The 25,795-nt window shown below is 41.7% G+C and overlaps 1 protein-coding gene and 1 long non-coding RNA gene across 3 annotated transcripts; both read left to right on the forward strand.

Annotated features, from left to right (window-relative positions):
* On the forward strand, positions 1 to 19,307 carry PLEK (pleckstrin). 2 transcript variants are annotated; one of them, XM_074579280.1, is made up of 10 exons: positions 1 to 122; positions 431 to 600; positions 4,315 to 4,470; positions 9,493 to 9,674; positions 10,900 to 10,991; positions 11,739 to 11,923; positions 13,613 to 13,717; positions 15,210 to 15,293; positions 16,475 to 16,544; positions 17,426 to 19,307. In XM_074579280.1, the coding sequence occupies exons 2-10, from the start codon at positions 553 to 555 to the stop codon at positions 17,563 to 17,565; spliced, it is 1,062 nt and encodes a 353-aa protein (XP_074435381.1). In that variant the 5' UTR covers positions 1 to 122; positions 431 to 552; the 3' UTR covers positions 17,566 to 19,307. The 2 variants fall into 2 exon arrangements, with proteins under 2 accessions (XP_074435381.1, XP_074435382.1); XM_074579281.1 differs by having other exon boundaries at positions 40 to 122; positions 434 to 600.
* Positions 19,308 to 21,955: 2,648 nt separating this feature from the next.
* On the forward strand, positions 21,956 to 23,707 carry LOC141740484 (uncharacterized). The gene is made up of 2 exons (XR_012586061.1): positions 21,956 to 22,620; positions 23,599 to 23,707. It is a non-coding gene; the product is annotated as an uncharacterized LOC141740484 (long non-coding RNA).
* Positions 23,708 to 25,795: the final 2,088 nt, after the last annotated feature.

Consider the following 25,795-nt stretch of genomic DNA (forward strand, 5'->3'; position numbering starts at 1 on the left):
GAGGGCGCATCCTCATTAACCAAGCCAGGGCCCTGCTGCTCGATGCCAGACCCCGCGTCTGGATGCTCATCCACTGGGACTTGGACTTGGAAGATGGGATGAAGTGAGGCAGTGACAAACCGGTGAGTTGGAAACCTGTCTCTGAGATCCTTTTGGCACACACCAAGCAGCAACACAGTATGCCACCCTGTTTGTTGTTTTGCTAGAGTTCATGTGTTTGCAGAGTGGGACTCATTTCTTGGGATTGGGCACTGAAATGCTTATTTAATTTCCCGGGAGTCTTTCATCAAGGCTGGCCATATTTGATAGTTGAGCGTTTTGTCAGGCTGTTGCCTGTTCTGTCAGAGGCAAACTATAAATACACACGTGCTTCTGCATTTCCCTATCTCTCACTCTGTAAGAGGAAATGGGCTTCTTTTCATGTGATTAGCAGGCAGAGGAACTTGTGAAAGTGACACAGCTGTACTGTAGAAACTCCAGCCCACAGACTTTGCTGCCAGAGGAACTTAACTGCCAGTGCTGGTGGACCCAAGAACCAGGATTACCTGAGACATGGAGCGAGAACCGATGCGCATAAGGGAGGGCTACTTGGTTAAGAAGGTAAGTGGGCATTTTTGGACTGAGTGGAGGAGGAAGCTAACTCTGAACAGGTTGGGGAGGACTAGGGGAACATACTTTGGTTTCAGTTATTTAAAAAATGATCCTTTTTTCCTAAAAGAAAAGGCAAATGAACAGAATTCCTTGAGCAGTAAACCAATGTGGTGTTAGTGATTATAGAGGTACTTGCTATTGGTTATATCTTGTCAGAATACTACATAAGGCATTTTGCACGTATCTCAGATGTACCTTTGGATCAAAAGATTTGTATTTTTATGAAGTAACCTAATACCATTAGTGGAAGCTTGGCAAAATAGGTAAAAGCTTGAAATGGCCACACCTACTCAATAGTACTTAATCACCAAGTTAAACATCAAGGAAGCACAGTGAGATTAAAGAGATAGAGCACCTTGGTCTAGAGACAGCGTGTGTGGCCATGGGCACTAGCCTTATTTGGGAATGCAGTCATGCCCCACAGCAGTTTTGGAGACTTTTGTGGGAGGGCCCATAGGATAAAGCCTTGACTTACTTAAATCCTTAGTGAGATCAGTCTGGCTTAAAGCAGCTTAGGTAAACAGTGTCAGTAGTGGAGCAAGATGTAGTGTCTCTGCTCATCAAAATGAGAATTTCACTCATTAGAGCAGCTGGCTGGAGGGATCTCTGATCTGGCACCCGTATTGTGAAGAGGCCACTCCTCAGTCTTATTTCCACTGATGCTGAAAGGAAGTAAGTTCATAAAGTAATCGCAAAGCTGCACAGCAAGTTGTGCTATCTGCTATCTCCAGCAGATCTCCAGTTCCAGTGGCCTGATATGTAGAGCAAGTGGCTCACAATCTATATTCCTCTGTGATGGGGAATGGCTGGAAACTTAGACGCTGTGACAATCCCAAACTGTGTGCCTGGCTGGGTCTGACAGGGATAAGATGCATACAGATGTGTCAGTCCCTCACATTCCTGTGGGTGCTGGGTCCCCAAAAAGTCTCTCTGTGCAGGTAATACTAAAATTGCTGCTGGGTGCTGTTGCAACGACAACAGGGAAGTGGAAATTGTGCCAATTTCCTAGAACAGCCAGCCTTGTAAGTGGCTCTGTCCTTGCAGAAATGAGCTTCTGGTGGTGGTGAGGAGCAGCAGTGTGCTAGAGGAAGGGCTGGAGAGGGGAAAAGGAGCAGAAGATACAGATCAGACTAGTACCAGCTGTTTGATATATCAGTGAGGCTGTTGTGAACTCCATAACCAGAGCTTCCAGCTAGGATGAGCATGCTCCTGATTAACTTTACCTGCTAATTATGTAGTCTCTTCTTCTCCCTTTTGCCTGTAAAGTGAAACCAAAGATTTGACCTCCCAAAGGAGTCAGCCATGCAGTCACTGACTTTCTCGTCTTGATATTTACATCAGGCTGGGGAACAGTGCTGTGCTTGGGTGCCAGTGCTTTAGCTGGGACGTGACCTCCAGTAAACCTGGGTTCAGACTTCAGCGTTGATTTAGATCAGCTTAAACCTCTGTTTGTGTATTTTGGCGGCCTTGTGTCATCTTCTGAGCATAAGAAACAGCTAATTTTCTAATCTTGTAGTGCTGCAGATGTTAAAAAGTTGTCCTACCAAAGGGAAGTTGCGTGTGTTTTTAAAGTGGCTAATGATTTCAAGAGAGCAATTAAAGGAATACCTGTCTGTATCTGCAGTCTTTGGAGTAGGTGTGACAATTTGCTTTCTAGTCCAGGAAAATCAAATCCAGCATCCTGCTTGCTTATGTTTTGTGAGATGTTTTAGATGAGAACAATGTGACCGTGTTTGCTTTTGCTGATGGTGTGTATCTGAGACTACCAGTCTAAAACTGCTCCGTGATGGCTTCCATTGGCAGAGCATGTCAGAGTCTGTTGCTTCAGTCTTCAGAAAGTCTTCAGAAAGTACTGGACTTGTCTGTTTATGAGTAGAACTGTTTTAACCTGTGGTAAATCCCCAAACAAAAGGAAATTGCAACAGCTCTTGTCTTGGCTCGTCATCTTAATTGATTTCTTAGCAGAAAATCAACCAGTGGGTCAATTTGGGCTCTCAAAAAAGGTAAATTCTTAGGGCTGCTTAAAAAAAAAAAAAAAAAAAAAAAAACAAAAAAAAAACCAAAAAAAAAACCCCAAAAAACCAAAAAAACAAAACACAACAAAAAAAATATCAAAAGAAAATAGCAGTCAACCCATATGTGGTATACCCAGATGAGATTCTTTTTTGTAGTTCCCTGTATAGCTGGGTTTCCAGAGAACCCCCAGGGCAGTGACTTCCCTTTGGAAGGTAGCATTCATTTGTGGGGCACCTTCTGCTTCCAGTGAGGGCTGCAGAGGCTGGAAGCCGGTCTTGCTCTTATTAAGATCTCAGCTGACTGTTTTCCCTCCCCACCCTGTAATTTAACATAAGGTCCAATTCAGAGTGCAAAAGGCCTTTCTTGGAAGGTAGGGCAGCCACAAAGGATGTGACAGACAAAAGGTTAATTTGGTGAATAATAAAAAAAAAACCTCAGCCTGTTTCTGTCCCATTCACTACTGCAGAAATACAAAATGCAAAAGTAACTAACTCTGCCCAGCTTTCAGGTTTAACAAATCAAATGAAGCCATTTGCACAGAACAACAGTAGCTGCCTTGCTTCTGTCTGCAGCTTTAGCACGGCTTAGCCACCGTGGTCTGAGAAGGACAGGGATGCTGTGGATGGAGTTGTAGGAGTGGGAGGATAAATTTTGGTCTCTCTTTGTAACAGAAAAAGCAAGGGAAGCTAGTATTTTTGAAGGATGGCTTCTGATTTGGGACCCACAAATATTGGTTGTGTGTATTGGTAGTAACTCTTCAGAGGAACTGTTGGTATTCAGCATATCTAAATGTTCATTTGGCTCAGCAGTAAGTCACTTGGGTATCTGGGATTGTGACCACTTCTGAAGCCAGTTGCAGGCAGGACCAGAGGGATCATCTAGCTAGAGTGCAACAGTCTGTGTAATTTCAGCAGTTAATTGTGCTCAACACAGAGAAACAGGTCGTTCCTCTCAGAGTCCCTAAGAGTTTTGCTGTCTGTTTCACTATATGTAGGATCTAGCCATGTTTTTATCTCTGTATTTCTTGCATCTAACAGCTGTGTTTCTGGAATAGGAAGTAAAAGCTTTACAAGATGAAATTAAGAACCTCAATTCCTCACCACAGCAGCTGGAGATCTCTGGAGATCTGCAACCTCAGGCCCTTAAACTCTTAATTACTCTTACAGTTTGTCCTTATATGTCTAGAAATCCTCTGAGATGTGTGCTTTCTTATCAGACAGCCAAGATTCAATGACTGACTGTATTGTAGCATCAAGTCCTAAATACAGCACGGGATACCCAAGTTAAAAAGGCAGTCCTAATGTGCTAGTTTACATCCAGAAATTTTGAGGATTATTCGTAATATTAACACTATGTCATTTTGAAGACAGTGGTTGGGACTGATACCTGCTGGGGCAGGCAATGGGATTTTGGAAAAACTCATGGCTGGGATGACTACAAGGGGAAATTAATGGTGGTCAGAAGAATAACAACAGTGTTTTTTAACTGCGTGGTAAGATGGGTGTGGTTGTGGTATGTTCCCCTTGAGACACTAACTATACTTATCTTAGCATCAGTCAGACACTCCCTGAAAGGTTATATCTTTAGTGGATATCACGTGAAAAATGATTTATTGAACCTAATATACACAGTGGTTTATTGATGCAGGGCAGCATGTTTAATACCTGGAAGCCCATGTGGGTCGTGCTCTTAGAAGACGGAATTGAATTCTACAAGCGGAAGGCTGACAACAGCCCCAAAGGGATGATCCCACTGAAAGGCAGTTCTATTAACAGCCCATGCCAAGATTTTGGCAAAAGAATGGTAAGTACTTTTTTAATAACAATGATTGACAGCATACTTATACTCCTGGAGGCACTGAAGGAGCACAAGGGTGGTGGTTACAAATTCCTTATGCTTATACTACTGGCAACTCTAACTTGTTTTGGAAGGTCACAAGCAGGCTTGGACTTGTGTAGTGTTTGAAAGGTGTGACTGCTCAGGAAGAATTCAGGATACTTCAAGAAGAGCAATTCAGAAAGTGATTTTTACTTTTTTTTCCCCTGTTTTTTAAAAATCTCTGGGTCTGTCAGAGAGCAGAGACAAATTATATTGTTGTGAGTATGTTTAGCAACTGAATGGCACAACTCCTGTATTAAATATAAATCTAGCTGCCATGGAATAAAAATGTGGGGAACTATTTCATGAGCAGTGGAAGTGTTTATTTATTGTCAAAGAGCAATAACTGACTTGCTCAGACAGGAAGGAAATAAATGCTGTGACATAAATACCCAAGTAATGCAGTAATTCCAAACCTTTTTATTACCATTGGATAACTACCTGACCCTACACACTTCACATTCATGCAATCTCTATTAATCGCACACTGCATTGTTACTTGTAGAGCTTTTGCAAATGACTAAGAGTCACATCTACACTGAGAGAGAACAAAAGCCAAAACTGATTTATAGAAAATAGTTGAATCATTGTCTATGTGTTTGGGATATCTAAGGTCAAGGATAGCAAGTGCACAGACTGAGGTCCCAATTCCTGGTGAAACACACAGATCACTATATTCACAAATTTGGAGTCTTATTTGACAGAAAATAAGGTACAGGAAGATAAACGTACAAGCATATGTATTTTGTTATAGGGTTCCTGAAAAATAGTTCTTGGTAAAACAGGATTTCTAGTATGAGCAAAAAGTCATATCTTTAGGCAGTCATTTTTTATTTCGGCAACTGTCAATTTCATCAAATAGGCATTATACCCCCAGGATTTCCTCTAACAAAGGGGTCCCCCAGAATCTGGAACGTTATCCAATTACGGTTTAAAGTTGATTCTTTGTTGAGTCTTGTTAGAATTACATCTGTTAACAAAAAGGGGCTCTTGCCTCAAAGAGAGCTTTTAAGTTATTTACAATAAAAAGATGGGGCAGAGAATAAAGATTGCTGTTAATCCTGTGCTGAGTCAAAGAAATTGTAGATGGCTGCTTTTCCTGGTAACAAAAAGGTTTTAGAGGGCCATTACCTTGGAAATCCCACCCAGAGCAGGATTATCAAGAGCTCCCTGCTCTTTCTTGCTCTTTCTAGGTACAGGGAGTTGTCCACAGAAGGAGACTGTATTATCATGCCTGGAAGGAGAATTGCATGGTCATGCATTCCCACCTCATGCCAGTCACAGACATTTTGATCCCTGAGCTGGCTGACTGATTCGGAAGGGTTTGAGATTGACTGCTGGTCAAGCCCATTTGCTCTTCCTCATTGCTAACAGCTCCTGCCTGAGCCACTCTCCGGCAGGGCTGGGGAAACCTGACTGCTTAACCCCTTCAGCCTCAGATCTGACCTTCTACTTCAGCTGCGTGGCTGTGTGTCAGTCCATTGCCTGGGCACCCACTGGGAGTTCTTTGTTACAGTGCTCGCCTTTACATTGTCTGCAAACCATGAATAAGAGAATTGAAGCATAATTACATCTAGGGACTAGAGCACAGAGCAGGAACACTAAATAACCAAGTAAAGGAATAAAAATTAAGTATTTTATTCTAATTCTGCTGATTTGAAGCCATGTTTCTACATCATCTGATTAACAAACCTCAGCACAGCACTCCTTACTCTATACATGAGGTATAATGCATGGGGAGAAGGGTACTATATTCAAGAGTATCACAGATCCTTCATTATAATGGTAGAAATGAAGTTTTTCTTGCAAAGCATTCCTTTCCAAACAGTTTTGTGGTGTTTTTTTGTTTGGTTGTTTTTTTGTGTTTTGTTTTTTTTAACTCCCACAGAGATACTGACATCAGTATTGGTCTATAGTAGTTGCTTGGAAATGTCAGTAACAGTAACGCATTTAACAATAATAAAAAGATAATTCAGTAGCATATATGCATTCTACAAAATAGGCAGAGAGATCCAAAGTATCGGATGTCTGCTGAAGGCAGAACGAGAGAGATCCTCGCCTGCCTGAAGGGTTGCTTGAGGATGTACCAGTTTGCAGAAGATGCACTGCATCTGTGTCAAAGGGAGGTGAAGCCTTTGAGGATCAATTTTTACATTATGCTTCATTTTACGTTATGAGTTTACATAATAAGTTTTACATTATGTTTAATTTTATTTGCTGGGACCTTTTTTGAGGGAGAATAGAGAAAAAGGGAAGGATCTTAGACCTGGGGGTTGAGGCATTCAAAACACCTTTTCGTAAGTAAGATCTGATGCAGAGCTTGATGAAGGGGGTGGAAGCGAGCCAAATGACACTTCAGCAGGTGTTGGAGCAGATCCTCCTTATTGAGTTGATGAGATCTTTCTGCAAGTTTGTAGCCCAACAGCCCTGGAGATGTATTTTCTCTTAAAATTTGCACTGTTCAAATAGTCAAAATTGCAACATGCTCATTCGTATGAGCAATGCCACCACTGGGATTGTTCTTACAAGCAGTTACTGCCCAATATGATTAAACCTTAATTTCTACATGTATTCCTTGGAAATATAATATCTTGATTTTTGTATCTTACATTTTACAGCTTTAATTTACTGATGAATCCAAAGCCTCTGCATTCCATCCTGCCTTCTTATCGGTTATGTGCCGAAACATACAGTTCTTCCTCTTATGGGAATTATTCTGGTTCTTAGTGGTTTGCGTACATTTACTTCATACAGCTAGAAATTAAAGTGTATTTTTAGGGCAGGAGTTCTGTAGGGTGAAAAGTGGGATAATTCTCATTAGGCCAGTTTTAAATCCAGTCTCACTCACTTGGGCCCAGTTTGGAGCAGGGGCTACTGAGCCACGAGCAGACTTTTATATTCATCTGGTTAGATTTCAGCTTTTTGAATACGCTTGTATCTGCATCAGGGCCTAGCTTGAAACATCAGGCACGTCACCAACACACTTTGTTTACTAAATCAATTGCAAAAAGCAGGTGCTGAGGGGAAAGGAAGCCATTCTGGAATTGTTAAACAGAGATATAGCCTGTTCAGAAGAGGCTGCAACTGCATATTTTGAGATTTTTCTTTCAAAATGCATTCACCGCTGTTCACTGTTCTTGATCTGCAGTTTCATCATTGCTTAATGTGATGGTAATTCTTCTATATTTGTGTTTTCTGTGTTTTCTCCATGGCTTTCCTGTGCATAGCATTATCACATATGGTTGCTTATAGTCAGATTAATTTGTCCTAACTTAAAGTATCTAAAATGTTGGTGTTTAGTTCAGTCTAATGGCCTACTTTTCTTAAGAGCACAAACAGATACACATCATCTCAGAGAGACTTGGTCACTTTTAGGATTGGAGACTCAGCCTTCACCAATTTAAGAGGAAGCTTGAATGTCAGTTTTAGTGATCTGGCTTTCTAAAAGCTCAAGTTAAGAGAAAGAGCTTTCCCAGCCTCCTCTGTGTACTGGAAATGAAAACTCTTCTTTAGCATTTCACCGTACGTTGCTTCTCAGCTCTTCAACTTTGAGAATGCTGATTATCGCTTTAGTAAAAGCTTGCTTTAATGCTTTGATAATTCATTCTGCTAACCTGGTGTGTTAGCATGACTCATGGATGTTGGGATTTGGAGAGATCTGTCTGCTTTTCACATGCACCCTACATTGATTTTCAGGATGTAGCTCTTTACTGCAGAATAGAAAAGGTAGGTGATGCTGGAAATATGAACAGTATCAGATATGAAGTGGTTACTTTTCTGTCTGAAATGGATTTTTGAAGACCCACTGCTTTGTAAGTTTGAAATCTGTCTTCCATGAAAGTCAGTGGGACTTCTGCACAATTGCAGGGTGTCAGAATTTTTCACATTGGCAATAATCTGGAAGGTGCATATTAAGGATGTTCAGAAACCTGCCATTTACAAACGTGGGCTTCAGTAGACTCATTCAGTGTTTTGATTTCGTTGCTGTAGGCTCACCCCTCTCTGCTCTTTGACAATAGTCTCTGCTTTCATTGCCCTCCTAAACCCATGCTGTTTGCTGCCGATTAGCCTGTCATTTTTAGGTGCCTGCTGAATCAGTACCTGTTGTATTTATTCTAATAAAATTGTGGAACAAAGTACAGTTCAACTTATGGGGAACTATGTTTTAGAGGAAGTGGAAACCCTCTTGCCTGAGTAATTAGATCCAGATTTTCCATCTGAAAGATCACTGGATGAAAACGAGATCAAACAGTGTGAACTTTGTGGTTTGGTTTTGGTGTTTGTTTTTTGTTTTTTGTTTTTTTTTTTTCCAAGTTGGTGTTATGTTTTTTCTGCTAAGAACTACCTTTAAAAGAGCTTTTCTAATTTTTGGGAAATAGTCTTTCTATTGTTGCTAGGGTGTGGATAGGCAGTGATCATAAGGTATAGCCAAGGGTTGGATGTGTCATCTCCCTACCAAGCCCTTAAAGGTTTGCTGGGCTACGAATGTGTTCAGCTGCTCTCCTGTGTGACTGTGACCTTTTCTCCCCTTGTGAATCACTAGCTGAGCAACATGATGGTTTTTTTTTTTCTCCTTCAGACTGACGATGTCCCTAAGTGTTAAGACAAATTTACACCCGCTGTAAGCCTGCAGGGGCTGGGCACTTTCTTTCAGCTGTGTTGAACTTTCCAGCAAAAGTTCAAATCAGCAGCTATATCAGTGCCACTCACCTTGGCTGTACTGACAATGTCAGGATCGCTCACAAGGAAATAACAAAAGGAGTCAGTTACCTGCACTGCCTGTCCATGCTTTTCTTCAGAGTTTTTTTTAGTTTAACTGTGGCTCTAAGGCACTTTCCACAGTCCCTTAGGCACAGGTAGGCTGTATGTTACGGTGGTACTGGGTTAATCATGCCTCACTGGCTACACCAGAGTAACTTTTTAAAAAGCCATCATGTATCATTCCAGTTTGTCTTCAAGCTCACTGCAGCCAAGCAGCAGGACCACTTTTTTCAAGCTGCCTACCTGGAGGAGAGAGATGCCTGGGTCCGGGATATAAAGAAAGCAATTCGTTGCCTAGATGGAGGCCAAAGGTTTGCCAGAAAATCCACAAGAAAGTCTATCAGGCTGCCTGAAACAATCAACCTGAGGTTTGTTCTTATAGCTCTGCTCACCCGTTTACTTCCATCTGCAGGCAGTGTGACAGATAAGTAACCTCAGTCTGGAAGAATTATGAGTTTATCTGTCCATGCTACCTCTCTAGTTTCCTCAGAGCCCTTTCTGCATGACTAACAGTTTCAGAGTGCCTAATGTGTCAGAAATGAGCTAGCAATTAGAACTGGGAAGATAATTTTTAGTACCAAAACATGCTTGTTTATCAAAGGATTTTGCTGATAAGGAAATTCCTACACCGCAGTGCAAAAGGAGACCCCAGCCAAAGTGTTATTCTTCCAGGAGAGGCATTTTTATACAGTGTATAATTTGTTGCAAAAATATTTTAAACCTTTTGTTTGCTCTCCAGACAAACGCTGATGTTAGCCTAGTTTTTGGATAGTGAGGGAAGAGTGGTGCCTGCCAGAGAACTTGGAACTGGCAAAGGGAGAAAAAGAGATAAAGGGCACACATAGGAAGCCATCTCTTTGTGAATACCTTAAAAAAATTGAGGACAACTTATTTTTTGCCTCTGAGCATTAAATAAATACCAATATACAAATGAGCCTGCAGTGTTCCTTAGAGGACAGTAAAACTGCACAGGGCCAAGATCCAACTAAATCTGACTTCACAGGCTTCAGCAGAGGATCACCCTGACTTAGCCTGTGACATTTAATATTTGTCCTTCTTGTCATTCCAGAGCTCCAGGGAATTAAGAGTTCTGAGCAAGTGAAAAGCGTCTGGGAGGAAGGAAGTCAGACCAGGGTCACTGAGGTTACTTAGGGCCTCTGAGAGCATGCAGGCTTTGGAGATACCACAGCCACAAGTTTTCTGCTCAGCCAAGGACCTCGGGGGGAACGTAGCAAAGCAGCGAGCACCCCTCTTGGCACTGAGGCTGTGGGACCCTGTGAATGTGCCTCAGCGATGGGTGTTCCTCTCTTCACGCTACAGTCACCACAAGTTGTTCCATTCTGAAAATATGGGGGTGTGGTGAGCCGTCTGTGCACTCCCCGCTCTGCTCCCACAGCTGTGACAGTGACGTAGTGAGGCCTCCAGGCTTTGCAACATAAATTTTTCAGGAGATTAAACTAAGCCATGCTATAGCTCTGCAGAGATTAATAGCCAGCAAAACATGAAGACCCCATGAATGACAATGATATTATTGCATGAACCCGCTAAAACTTCTTATTTGCTAACAGTTTCTGTGGTTCTTTTTATGCACAGTGCTTTGTACCTCTCAATGAAAGATCCTGAAAAGGGAATAAAGGAGTTGAAGCTGGAAAAAGATAAAAAGGTGTTCAATCACTGCTTTACAGGTAAGGAGCTCCTGTCCCTCTTTTCCATACGATAAAGGGAGCAAAGGGCCGAGAGGCTATAGATAGATAAAAGAGCTCTAAGCTCTATAGACCACAGAGAAGTTTGAAAAGAAAACCTGTCTTATGTTTTCTTGACCAGCAACAGGAGATGCTTAAAGGATGAAGTTTGAAAAAGTGTTCAGTTATGGCCATAGTAAGCAAGAGAATATGAAGAAATTTAATCAGTGCCAGAAAGATTGAACTAGGTCTTTGTAGAAAGTTGCTGAAACACTTAACTCCACAAGAATTATTCCTTTCTGAATTTTTCATCAACAAACTGTTACACATTGTCATTCCTGTCCTGCTCCAAGTCAAATCTGTGGGTGCTAGAGTTGAAAGTCTGTTTGGACAGCACTGTGTCAGTAACATAGCAGCCTGGTAGACTGCCTTTTCCAGGTGTGGCTGTCCTTCCTACTTCCCTAGTCCCTGTCCCTCAGGCTTTCCAGCTCAGCCCTGTGTCTCCTCCCAGTTCTTGTCTCCCTCAGGTACAGTGTTCCAAGAGTTGTACTGGCCCCTGCCATCAGTTGGATCGGCTGTACCTCACTGGATGACCCAGGCACTGTTCCAGATTAGCTCTCTGCACTGTCACCAAGAACACCTTTCAGGATATTGCTGAATAGATGGAATAGGCTTATTGCCTGTGTATTTTTAGGCTTCTTTGTGTCTGTCTTGGTTTGTGGTTGATATTATTGGTTCCTTTGTAATCAGGTGCCTCTGTGATTGACTGGCTGGTGTCTAGCAACTCCATCCGAAATCGCAAAGAAGGTCTGATGCTTGCCTCTTCCCTCTTGAGTGAAGGCTACCTACAGCCTGCAGGAGATACATCCAAGGCTGCTGCTGAGGGACTGTCAGACACCCCCTTCCTAGATCTCAGTGATGCCTACTATTACTTTGTGAGTGGTTTGGTTTTTCTACTGTCTCAGACTTGCTGATGCTCTGCTTTTCTCAGGTTTTTTATCGGGTTTCTTAAGTCCTGGAGGAAAGATTGTACAGAAATAGAGAGATCCATGTTAATTGTCTTTCTCTACGTGAGACTCGGAATGAACTGGCTCACTTTAATGATTGTAAGCAGGACATTTTTTATGGCATCCTTCTAAGTGTGAACTGAGTGCTGAGATCAAGCTGGGTTCTTTTTAATTTAGACTTTGTTCCTGGTAATTTCATCAGCGACCAGAATTTAGCCATTGGTTCCCCTGATGATTCAGTGGAAGGGAAGAGAGTAATTCATTATCATGGGGCTTCTCAGAGTGGCACAAGCTACAAACCCATTTTTGTGCAGAGCCATCAAATCTGACTCAGCACGCGCACACACACCCACACACACACACACAGACACCCTCACACCCACCCCTTGCCTGTGAGGGGAGAAGCAAAAGTTTTTAATATTCCCCAGTGACACCTGTGCTGGGTAGCTTACCCAACCTTTTCAATTTATTGCTTTGTATTCTCTAGATTGATTTGAAGAACTTGCAATATCACAATCACAGTCAAATACTGTTTTAAAGATGTTTCACTTAGGAGCTTGTGCTAACAAAAAAGTGTGCCTTCTGTCAAGTAAAATGCTTAAATATTACAATTCGGTTTATATTTAACACATAGAATCACTCCACTTCAGCAAAACGAATCTCCCATTATTTCATTCGTTTTCCTAGAATGTATCCCTGGTAGGGACAATTTACCTGTGCAACAACGGAAGCAGAGATGCTGGTGGCGAAGGCAGGCTTGTGGCCATCACAGTTCCTGGCTACCTGGGACACTTCACCAAGCAGCCCATGTGTGCTCTGCCAGCTCTCAGCTTGTTTCTAGTTTGATTCAATACCAGTGTGGTGTGAGGAAGTCACAGCTGGCCAATGTCTGACTTGCTATCATACAAGTAGGCAGCACACATATTTATTCTGAGCTATGTGAATGGTTACCTACATTGACATTTAAACAGTGTAAGGTTTCAGTAAGTAGCATCACAATTTATCTGGTGTGGAATGGATGTGATGCATGGATCCTGAGACAGACAATACTCAGTCCGCACATCACAACATCACAGCTATAGAAAATGGCAAATTTCAAAAACTAAGGGCAGTTCTTGTTGTTGAAGACAGCCTCAATGGAGCATTTTTCTTCACAAATTCTAGATAGTGGTAACGATGGATGGAGGAAGAGAAAGGGTGTGTTGGCTGCAGGGATGTCCAGCCTGGAGTGTATTGGCTGTGCTGGCATTGCTTCATATGAACTGCTGTCTGTGTGCTTTTAAAAACCTGTGATATCATGGGATAGAGGCAGCCTGTCCATCATGGAGAAAATGTGACACCAAGAATCATGGAGAATGGAGGCACTAAGATACACACAGATGCTCCAGCTGTCCCCAGATCCCCTGAGACCCATTGATGTAGTCCTAACTCACACTGAAATGCTTCCATGGTAACTTGGAGAGCTTCTCAATTTCACTGGGAGATTTTTCCAGTAAAAGAGTTGATTTTTTTTTTTTTTGGGGTGGCAAAAACAGGGTGGAGAGAAGCCAGATATTTATGTGTACATAAACATGCAGCAGCTGTGTAACTTCTGAATTTTCTCTTGTGGTCATGCAGCCAGACAGTGGGTTTTTCTGCGAGGGAAATTCTAGTGATGATGATGTGGTCCTGAAAGAAGAATTCAGAGGCATGGTAGTCAAACAAGGATGTTTGCTGAAACAGGTCAGTATTGCACGTGTTCCATCCTGTCACTGGGATGATGTTGCATGGATACAAGATTACTCTTTTATGCCTAAAAGCTTTAGAGAAGAGAGAAACTAGCCTATGCCACCTCTACACTTGCCAGGTTTCACCTCTCTCCCTTTTGGCTTTGCACAAAGAATGGTTGCTGCAGCATGGCAGCAGGGCTTTTGCCCAACATTGCAAGGTTTATTGCTCTTACTATGAAATAAGACAGTTTATAGTTTTAATTACGAAAGAGTGCTAAAGCAGAAGATGTGACAAGTCATTGGTTAAATGCAGAACTGAACTCAGGTAAAAAGGCTGCCAGTCCAGTGTCCCTCTGGACACACAACTGGATTCAGTTTCCAGTTTTCACAGGCATTTTCAGCATACCTGAGCAAAGGAGTCCTTTCAGTCACTTAACATTTGATCCTGTCCCATCTGTAAGATGGAAGATAACTGTATACCTTCCTTTTCCAGCAAAACTTTAATCAATATGGTGAATATCATGGTAAGATCCTGACTTGCCATTAATCACCTCTCTAGGATGCCTGTTCTGGTGTTTGACCACCCACTGTGTAAAGAAAGTCCGAACCTCTACTGTTAAAATACTCCTTGGGAGCCTAAGAACTTTTTGGTGGTTCTCACTTGTATATCTCTTGCTCAGTCAGATTACTCAAAGGCAATGGAAGAAATTAGATACACATCTTTCTGCTAACTTTTACACTGTCACGTTCATGTCTGTCTAATTAGTAAGAGCTTCCTTGCAAACAGCGGAGCTAATTGAGAAACTAATATTTTGAAATGCTCGGAGGAAGTGAGTCATGACAGTTTTCCAGCAGTATTAGTCTGGATTTGGTCACCCTCAGTGAGTTGTAGATCGTTGTTTGGAAGTGTCGCTGCTTCTGCTGAAAATGCTTTCGGCAGACCTATATTTTCCCCACCCATCATTTCAGTCTTGAAAACAGGCAATGAGGCATCTACATCCATATCGGATGGTGGTGTTATTTTTGCTTGAGCTTCTCAGCCATGAACCCTCTGCAGAGTGCTTGAGCCAGATAAGCCTTTGTTGTTGTTGTCTTTGCAGGGAGAGAAGAACCTTCAGCTCATTGTTCCCAGTAGTTCAAGGTACCTTCCTGCAAGGCATTTCACAGCCAAGTTTTCTGGCAAGCGTTTAAGCCCAGTTTTCACAGCCCTCATGTGAATGTCATAACTACCAGACTACGAGACATGTTTAGGGGAATCTTCCATGTTGAAGCTGTTCTGCTTTGTACAAAAAATACAAAGAGAAACAGTGTGATAGCCCAGTTGTTGTTCAAAACAGTGGGATGCAGAAAGGCCACATTCATGTCCTACTCAAGTGAATATTTCCTGTCCAAAATATTCAGCTTCTCCCTTTTGTATTTCCCAGTTCTCTCACCTGTGGGTAAGCTGCCTGTAAGCGCTTGCAGGCAAATGAGTTCACGACATTCCTGGTTTTGCATTTTCCTAGGGACATCGGAGGAAGAACTGGAAAGTGAGAAAGTTTGTTTTAAGAGATGACCCTGCATATCTTCACTACTACGATCCTGCTGGAGTGAGAGACATTTGGTTTATTTCCCTGTTTGTTTTAAAGCCAATGCCTTGTAGAAATATCTGAATGGAGTATTTGCAGAGGAATGTGTAATAGGGAAGACCAAGCAGGACAGCAGGGCTGTTTGTGTTCACATGGCCTAGCCGTCCTCTGGAAAAGCAGAGTGAAGGATGGTTTCTGGGGCTGCCAAGTCAGGGTGGCAAGTGCTACCCAGACCTGGGAACAGATCACACTGAACTGGGCTCTCACCTCTTACATGTGATTAACTAGAATTAATGTGTGCTCTCGCTTGATTAAAATGAACTAGGTCATAAGTGCAAATGAACACAATACAGTCATTTTGCAGTTTATAACTGAGATATTTTCTGGTCAGTCTGAGACATGGTGTTCCATTTCTTTTGTAATTCTAACGGGCCAAACCTTGCCCTAAGAAAGGAAGGAGCATTGCTATGGGCAAAACCTGTCCCCAGAAGCTGGCATTCAGGTAGATTCAGCCCACAGGGTTTATTTCATCCTGCATTGCTGCAGGAGCAGTGCTGTTGTGGGTTACAGGGACTTTATGTCGTGCCTGTCCCCCTTGGCAGAGGCAGCCTAAACACACTGCAGAATCAACGCTGAGGAGTTTGTGACCTCCCTATTCCCAGCTTGCCTTTCCCTCTCCTGGCATCCCCTCCCAAAGGGCTGAGGTGTGTCAGCTTTTAGGAACTGCTTCTTTGGAACTTATGACAACAAAAATGCATCTTCACCTATTCATTGACTGTCACAGTCCTCAAGTGCACAAGAGGCCAAGTTGTAAATAACAGTATAGCTGCTCTTGCTGCTCGATAAGAATACTTCTATCATCTACTCTTTTTCTAACTAATCTTTTTTTCTATTCACTGCAACATCAAAAGAAAAGTTACAGTTGGCACAAGGCTTATATTCTTCTTGTACATTTGTTCAGGACATGCTAAATACTCTGCAGATCCTGAATTCCAAATCCCAAAAGGGACTTCCTATTTATTTGTAGGTCTTCCCCCTACCACACCCCCCACCCTCCATGTCACACACAGACTGAGGATCCCCTGGTTTCCCAGGGGACATACTAAGTCAGCAAATGTTTTTGTTTCCATTCTGCCGTTGTAGGCAGATATTAACATGTGAAAGTTTCAGAAGTGTTGCATTTCATTTCATGTCCTCACCAGGGAGAAGAACCACTAGGAGCAATTCACTTGAGAGGCTGTGTGGTGACAGCAGTGGAAGATATGCCAGACTGTAAGGAACCATATTTAATGAGCTCTGTAATAAGTTTTTGGTACAGTCTTTCAATCTGTCTGAAATCAAAAGTTGTTTTTACTCAAAAGCAATCTATGTGCAATGATTCAGTAACTGTTCTAGTAAGTAGTCTCTCTATTGCCGTCTTAATTACGGGAGGATACTGTGGTAAAGGTAGCAACAGGGAATCTTGTGTTTTCTCAGTTGTTTAGAGAAGACTTGTCAAAAGGATGACACCATCCCTATGTTAGGATAAGTGGCCTTAGACAAAGTAAGATGGGTTTGCTCTTTCTAGTTGATGAATCTGGGGTGGAAGCTTTGTGTTAGAAATAGTTATGCCAACACAGTATTACTGTTCACGTTCTGTTCCCTCCCAAAACTAGAAGTTGTGGGAACAGCAACGGTTAAGCATTGCTGCAAGGAACAAGAAACACTCATTCCATGCATTCTCCCTTCCATGGGAGAGGCAGACTATCATAACCAGCAAGAAAGTCTGTTGGCATCTCAGCATCTGTGTAGGCTGTGCTGGCAGATACAAAAAGAACCGGAGCTTGTGGATGTGACATGGACCTAAACATCTTGATTTTGTAGCTGGCATGGGAGGGTTTGGGGAATATGACCTGTCTGCAGGACTGCAGATCCTTTGATGATTGGAGATCAATTAACCAGAGACTCTTGAAGGTGAAAAGTGCAGATTTCGTGGGTTGTTTCTCCAAGAGGGAGACCTATCTCATGGACCCGATTTGCAATCTGTTTGTGAAGGCCTGATCAGGCACTGGTGTAGAAAGGAAAGACATCCCCTTACAGTGTGTAAAGGAAGAAACATTGTAAATACAAGACTTTATTCTCTCATAGCTGATTTCCTTGTTTCTTCTCTGTAGCCAAGAAGTATGATGTTGACAACATTCTCTTTGAAATCATCACAGCAAGTGAAATCCACTATTACTTGCAAGCAGCCTCATCTGCAGAGCGTACGGAGTGGATCAAAGCAATTCAGACAGTTTCTAGGACTGGAAAATGAAGATGATCTGCCAGCAAGAAGACAGACAACTGAAATTAGTTACTCAAAACAAAACAATTTTAGCATTTCACTGAGAGAAAGCGATATCATCCAGAAAGGCATCCTAAGGCTTGTGGGTTGGGGGTGAGGGCGGGTAATAAGTTTCAATTCTATAGTGGGCACTAACAAACTAACATTTTTCCACCTGTGTTATGGTAATATTTTACTAAATTATAGCATAGAGCATGCCATATTACTGTGTGCTGCTTAGAGTAATCAGTCTACCTTGGGAAGGTTGCACCCTTCCCTGCTGCCACAGCTGACAGTAAGAATTTCACCATTAACAGAGGCCAGAGTCATGTCACTGACTGAGGAACTCAAACCAGTCACCTACCATTCAGCCTGTGTTGTGTTTCAGTATCTTCAGATATTTCGAAGTCTTCCCAGGATAAACTTTACACTTTGTTCTTCAGCAGATCTTTTTAGTGCTTGTTCACCCATACAAGTGATGCTGTAGATTTAAGGAAAGAAATCAACTTACTTGGAAACCTGATCCACTCCTTTATAATCTTTCAGTGTTAAGGAAGGGAAAAATGCAGACAACTATGGAAATGCCATGTGGAAAGCAATGACAACTCAATGACAGCGGTATGAGGAAAAGTCTCTTCCCACAGTATTTCAAGCAGGAAGCAATTTCAGTTCAACTTCTTTATCACCTGGTTTTGATTTTGCTAAATTTCTCCACAAGAATCTGCTCTAGGACCATTGCTTCCCTTCATTTAGGTCTCCAAAACGGTTGCTAGGGTGTCATGTACTGCTGATTTGACCTGTATTTGAATTAAGAATCTTGCAGGAGAAGGGAAAGGATCCATGGGTTACTTATTTGAACTGCTGATTGAAGTGGTTTTGTTTAGGTTTTTCTCTTTTAACCTCCAGCAACATACTCAGTCCTTGGTTCTGTGCCTTAGTAATATAAGAGAAACCTTATGCTTGCTGTAACCGAAATAAACATTATTATTTGATAGGGTCAGTTTACCTGATGAATCCTTATTTTTTTTGGCTGACTGTACGTATCAAACTTCTAAGTTTAAACTTTAAGCAGGAGTTGAAAGTCAAGTTCATGTCAGACTGTCAGTCTGTCACACGTCATACTGATGTTTCTGCGTGCAAGTAAACTTCGAAACTTTTAAAACTCTCTTTGTAGATGTAATAAGGTACCTTATCTTTAAAAATTCTTATTCACATCTTTTCAGTCTAGGGAGAAATCTAGAGCTAAAGCTTCTCTTCAATGCTGCTTAATTATACCTGTATCTGAGCTGATGAGCCTGAAGTTGTTTTGTGCTAGTGTTGCTTATCACAATGAAAACACAGCCTTGCAGGGCAGCAGGCTGGCCAACATGGCATTGTCTTGTCCATTTAAGACATCCAGAGGAAATCAGCTTCTGGCAGGCATTTCCTGTATCTCACGCAAGCTGACAGGACTGCTGAACCCTGGTCTGTCATTCTGAGGAAGGAAGACTCATGGCAAAAAGATACCCTGTTTGCACAGCCTGCTTTCTTGATAATTGCTTTGTGGTCGCTGCTTATTTTTGCTCTCATAGCTCACTAACCCAAAAATATCCTATGGCACAGGAAAATAGAAAAAAAAAAAAAAACCAAACACAAACTAAACCACACAGAACCAAACAACAGAAACTTGCCAAGCTTAGCAAAGGAGGGATGCAACTGCCAATTTTTAATAAAATTGAAAAGTTTTACCAGTCTTTGACCTTGTCATTTCGTCCTGCGCCCAGTCCAAGGGTACAGCTGTCCACCTATGGATGGTATTTTCTCTGGAAGGTGATGGTAGGCATTGTATTTGTGGAAGAGCTCTGATGTTTGTATCGGACTATATCAACAGCTTTCTAACCTCATAGGTATCTTTTGAAGATAGATCACAAGGGTTTGTATGTGTCTGTGCTTCTTGGCGGAAACGGGAAGAGTGGAAGTGCCACCCTGCCTACATGTCCTGCTATAAATGCTTTCATTTGCCTGAGACAGGTACTGGGAGTGACTCCGAACTGTTCTTCCTTATAATCAGGTTCTCATGCTTTTCTGGACATCAGTAATTAGCTCTACATTCCAGAGTGAATGTGCTCTAGTCTATTTTCAGTCAAGGCCTGACAAGAAAAACAATACATTTCACAGATCTTTCTTTCTGATAAGCTCTTCACAGGGGATGAATTGGAGACCAGGGTTGTTACGGGGCTCAGTTTCAAAGATATTTGGTTTCCTAACTCATGGCAGTGCTTTTGAAAAATCAAAGTAGGTACCTGAATGCCACCAGCAGTCTGACCTTAGGAATTGTGCATGAGGTGATGACAATTGTCACAACCCTTGAGCTGAGTCAGGAAAGTCTCTAAGGAGAGAGCTACTGGAGTTGAGACAATGTGTCGAGGATGTAATAGATGACTGCCTGTGAGAAAAAAAAAAGGTTAGTTTTATATCACTATAATTTCTAGAGATACTAGGTAGATCTTGTCCAAGGGAATTCAGTATTACAAAACAACTGCAAGTCTATCATAGGTTACAAGGCCAACCCAGTTACTCAGAAGGCATGAAGGGAAGAGGCACATATCCTAAATACTAGCACAAGAGGGAGCAGACCTAGTACAAGGAACTGCTAATTGAAAGAGGAAAAACAGAAGAGCAGATCTTCATGTGCCATGCTTCCTCCATCTGTTTTCACCCTCAAACTATTTAAATTGCGCTTCTACGCACTCACAAGTACCACATCAACATCAGTTCCTTTTGTACTTATAATGTGAACTAGTCTTTTCTGTTAGACTAAAGGACAGCAAATTAAACCATTGTGGATAAGGACTGTATAATCTTCAATTGCTGTAAAACTTGTATGATATAATCTACTATAAAGATCCTCTTAGGTTTGTGTTTGACTTGCCACATCTTACATGGAGCAGTTTTCCCCTCCCCTGGAATGCTGATTGCATGGTTATTACAGTCAGGTTTTCAGGAACATTGATTAACCATGCATCCATAAAAACACACATGTAGACATGGAGCTCCTTATTCCGTGGTTTGAAAGAAAACAGGAGAAAGCAAACCCCACGCAGTGAAAAAATAACATCCATGAGGACTGCAACAGCCTTACAAGCTTTCAGCCACAGGTGCTGCTGCTTCTTATAATCCAATACACACCACATATGGAGGTAGTTATTTCTTAATGTGTTTCTAGCAGTGGTTTCCAAGAGCTGTTTACTTTCCCTGCACTGTAGCTTTCTTCTGAAGGGTGAGGTTACTATTATTTTGTTGCTAAATGTAGCTATTTTGGTGGTGTTCTTTGCAGTATGCTGTCTTTGCTTTTTATTTGAAAGAATAGTTAACAGAAAGCATTAAAGGTCTACTGAAAATGTGTTTTTAGTAACAGAATGCTTTATTGAGGAATCTTTAACCAAAGTTTGTTCATAAAGAAGAAAAAACTTGTTAATGCCTCTGAGGTATGATCTATTGTGTACTGTAAAATCCCTCTTTTACACAAAGTTTTTATTTGCGTTTGTTAGTGCAGTATTGCAGATAATTTTTCAATGCAGCAACACTCCTGTCTTTTTCTTAGATTTCACTTTATTACAAATGTTAAACACTAATTATTTCCTTTTTTTTTCACCCCCTATTTTTTTCTCAAATATCTAGAAGGCATTTTAAGTTTAAATGACTTGCTTCACAGGGCTCTGGATAAGCGCTTTTATTGTTTGTAATGTCTCGCTGTTTGTTCCGAGTTCAGGCTTGGTAGTGCTAAAACTAAGAATCCTGAAAACTTGCTGTAGATAACCTTTTTGGTGAGGGCCAGAAACATTGTAGTAGGGTGGGGGTTTTTTGACGGGGTTTTTTTGGCTGGTTTTTTCACTGGGGCTTTTTCTGTTTATACATTTTAAAACCATAGGAGACTATAGTGGGAACTTTAAAAAGCAAAAAAAGAGAAGATAACAGTCCTCTGCTGATTGTTGTTGGTAGTCGATATTTCTGTGGGTGCCTTCAGTTTGTGTTTTGAAAAGTGCACGTGTTTTCACTTGTGAACTGTGGTCTTCTCCTTGATATATTGAGGCTTGATCGTGCTCAGTATAAATGTCTGTGTGCAATGGAGGACTTGAAGCTGGGCTTCAAATTAGAATTTCTCTCTCCCATTTGGGTTTCCTGCTGGCTACTGAGGGGATGCGAACTCTCATCTTCTTACCAGCCACTTTTTGGAGGAGTTTTTGTGTTTGATAGCTTTGGCAGCTTGAGAAAACTGCGTGTGCCACGCAATAAATAGGGCTAAGTTCTTTAGGTTACCTAATTGAATAATTTTTAAGAAAATATGTTATGTTGAGTTTGTCCTAATGTACATGGAAGTAGAATATGTGTGTTCTTACACGTTAGTAATATGCCACAACATGCAAGATGTTCTTTTCAAAAGCTAGGATGAAGTAAAATGCAAGGCTGTTTGCACAGCCTCTGGTGGGAAAGATTGCTTCTGGATTATACAATGAAGTAATTGCATAGTTATATCATTTAGCCTGTAAGCTGAGCAGTCCTTGATGTGTAAAGTGTCAGATGTCTGCCCTTTACCATCAGGACACAGGATGGAAATCTCAGTTGTGCTTCTCGTGACCACTGTTGCCAGTGATTAAGGAGCCTTTCTCTCGCTTTCTAATCTTTTCTCTGCTACCCAGCAGCATTGTTCCTGTCGTGAGTATCTGTCTCATATCTTTCTGTGTTACTTGTGTGACACTGAGGAGCGCAAAGACAGCTTAAAAAGCAAAAGGTGGAGGCAGGATCAGCGTTCTGCCTGAGGGAGCACTGGTGCCTTTGCAGATGACTTTTGCCTGCCAACTCCATGTCGTTCAGCTGCCTGAGGGAGCCTTGTAGCAGTGTGGAGCCTTTGTAACGCTCCCACCTGCCTTCAGCAGTTGCTGGATTGGAGCCTGAAATAGGAGATGTCTCTTGGCCAGATCTGTGGAAGTAGCATCAGTATGAGAACGTGATGTGGTCCTGGTCAGTCCGCAAAATGAACGTGGCAGGGAGCCACCATCTGTAGCTGTGAGTTGTTTTTGTTGTGTGGGATGATGATATAGTTGAAGTATGAATCTGTTGCATGAAGAACAATTTGAATGTGGTTACTTCATCACCTTTTGGAGGTATTTTAGGAACTGCTTTACCTCTTAAAATAGCGGGTTGGTGATCTGCAAGCCAAACAAAAAAACAGCCTTGAAAATGCTCTGGCTGAAAACAAGCTGCTGCTTTTGTTGTTACTGGTGAGGCTTCTTGAAATAGAGCTTCTCGTTTGGCTTCAAAATGAGTATTTTTTTTTTTTTTTTACTGGATTAGAACATAGGACTTCCTGCTTTGCATTTAGAACCAAAACTGTGGCTTTCCACGCTTTGTTTCTGGTTCTTGTAGGCTGCTTAATTTTTTTACCTTTCAGTTTGGTTGAAGGGAGAGTAAAACTGTGTATGAAAGCTGAGGAAAATGGTGCTTTTCATACTTCATTGGACTCCATTGTAAGTGTAATGGGGTGTAGGAAAACTCTTCACCTTCCCTGCATGGACTCTGCTTTTTTTGTTTTTTTGAGATGGCAACACGTTTCCCTGTCTTTCTTCATCTCACTAAAAAATGACTGAGAATGAGTGAGGAAAGGAATCGAAGGCAAATACTGATGAAACTGATGGATTTTTGCTTCCAGCAGTTGAAAGGGAGGGAAATTATGTTCGTATTTTTTTTTTAAAACTTGCCTTCAGTATGTCTTTCACAAAAACCTTGAATATTAATAAATCTCTTCCGCCATCCTCAAACCCAGATATTAAAAGGACATTGAGAACTTTCTTCTTAAGAGTATTGCCATTAGCCTCTCTATCAAATATAGAAGAACAATGTATTACAGGCTGATAGAATATCAATTGTACAAATCAATAGATAATCAATGTTGTCATGTACCTGCTTCCACATCATAAGGAAAAGTCTGAAAAGTGCTAAAGTGTATCAAAAGAAAAACAAGAAACTATCTCTTTTGTCCTTCAGTGCTTCTGCTACAAGTGTATGTACGTGTCCTGCTTTTGAAGGCTTAAGTTGCTGTGTGACTCCCTCGTGTGTGATGGTGAAAGTACAGGAACAAAATCAACGTGCACATGTGAGATATTTTTGAATAATAGGAAGAGTTGTTTCTATCAGATTTTTAACGCTTCTGTGCAGTTTTCTTATTAATAAAAGGAAATATTTAATCATTCTGGTATGTAAGTGGTAAAATAAGGTTGGTGGTTTTCTTTTTTTAACTTAGTATTTTTACTTAAAGGAAGGCGCTTTTTTTCCCAAGTTACAGCTTCAATTTCCCCTTTCTCCTCTTCCCCCCACCCCGCCTCCTCCTCCTTAAAGCTGTTTTCACCTAAATTTCCTAATTTACAAAAAGAGCTTGTGGCTCTGCTTTTTAGGCATCACAGAATGGAACTCAGATACATAAATTTTGAGTGGCTACACTGTGTGTGCTACAACATACCATGTAGTCTTTAGTCACCCCTCTAGAACAGCAAAAACTTCCACTAATCTCATACCTACATGCTGTATATAGATGTTTGGTTAGGACAAGCTGAGAGAGTTGGGGTTGTTCAGTCTGGAGAAGAGAAGGCTCCGGGGAGACCTCAGAGCCCCTTCCAGTACCTAAAGGGGGCCTACAGGAAAGATGGGGAGGGACTCTGAATCAGGGAGCAGAGTGATAGGACACGGGGTAACACTTTTAAACTGAAAGAGGGGAGATCTAGATTTGATATCAGGAAGAAATTCTTTACTGTGAGGGTGGTGATACGCTGGCCCAGGTTGCCCGGAGAAGCTGTGTCTGCCCCATCCCTGGAGGTGTTCAAGGCCAGGCTGGATGGGGCTTTGAGCAACCTGGTCTGGTGGGAGGTGTCTCTGCCCATGGCAGGGGGGTTGGAACTAGATGATCTTTAAGGTCCTTTCCAACCCAAACCATTCTGTGATTCTTGGGTATTGCATGCCATTATAGTCTCCCTGTTTAAGCATTTGCAGAGCCCCTGGCATTATTATCTCCAAGGGTGCGTGTTGATAAGAGCTGAATGTTAGAGCAGTATAATTTAGTGATAAGATGGTCTACATACTAGCGATGTTTAAGAATAAAGGTGCATTAGAAAAGCTGATTGGTTAGCCACATTAGATGAAACTTGAGGCACATTTCTGTTATTAGCTATGCTGTCAAATGGCTATATAGTGTATCTTATGAAACATAAGTGTTAGGATCTCCTAGCTAAACTTGTACAGTGCTCTTGTTCTTTAGCATTGGGATAGGAGAATAATGGAAGCTATTGAAAATATTCCCTCAAATGAACAGATAAATTAATAAAGTCCTTATGGGGTATTGTCGTACTTCATTTATTAGCTGTAAGATATTGCTGGTGCAAAAAATATTTTGCCTTTCTCAGCTTTTCTTCTTTCTCCTGTTAGGATTAAAGGCTTAAGTTGGCTGGTTTGTTTGTTTGAAGTTTTCCCTCTGTTCCAAACTTGCTCAGCCTATACCTTCAGTTCAGCCTTCATGTTGAATCCTCCAATAGGTAGCTGATAGTATCTTGTGGTCTTTTGTAATTGGTGTTCTGAGATCCCTGAGATATTTAAAAGCCATATCTAGTGCTGCAGCTATTACATTATCTCATGGGTAATGGTGTCCCATGGCATCAGGAGAAGTCTTTGTGTGGAGCTTCCAGTCTCTGGCATCTCAGCAACAGAACAGGCTGTGCAGTTGACACCCCCGTATTGGCAAGCAGCAGCTCCTTTGCCTGTTAAGATTTTTAAGGACCGTGCATGTGCCGTTCTAACAATATTTTAAAATGAGAAACAAAAAAATCTAATGTTGTAGCTGATTTGCATGCTTTTGCAGGCTGGGTTTGTTGTTTTTTTATCTATTCCCTCCTTGCTTTGTAAATCCTCAGTTGCTGGACATGGGTAGCAGTGTTGAACAGGGTGATTCTGAGGAGTTAGAGGGGGCTGCAGGGATAACTGTGGTGGTACGTAGAATTGTCCTCTTGGGTTTCGTCTTGGTAGGTCGCCCAGGACCTCTGAGGTTTGCTGTCCATCACCTCTCTCCTCCTCCTCCTTCTCCCCACAGTTGAAGCTTGGGTTTTTTCGGTTTACCAAAATACTAGAAGTGGGTCTAGCCCTTAGCACTGAGGCCTGAAAAAAAAAAAACCCTACAAAATACACCACCAGCCCCTGA

This window comes from Larus michahellis, chromosome 3, assembly GCF_964199755.1.
Source record: "Larus michahellis chromosome 3, bLarMic1.1, whole genome shotgun sequence".
NCBI classification, from domain to species: domain Eukaryota; kingdom Metazoa; phylum Chordata; class Aves; order Charadriiformes; family Laridae; genus Larus; species Larus michahellis.

Excerpts from the sequence above, each read along its gene's own strand:
- PLEK (XM_074579280.1), top strand. The coding sequence starts at position 553 with ATGGAGCGAGAACCGATGCGCATAAGGGAGGGCTACTTGGTTAAGAAG. Across the intron at positions 15,294-16,474 it reads ACTACTACGATCCTGCTGGA|GGAGAAGAACCACTAGGAGC; the intron begins GTGAGAGACATT and ends TGTCCTCACCAG. Across the intron at positions 16,545-17,425 it reads AGTGGAAGATATGCCAGACT|CCAAGAAGTATGATGTTGAC; the intron begins GTAAGGAACCAT and ends TCTTCTCTGTAG.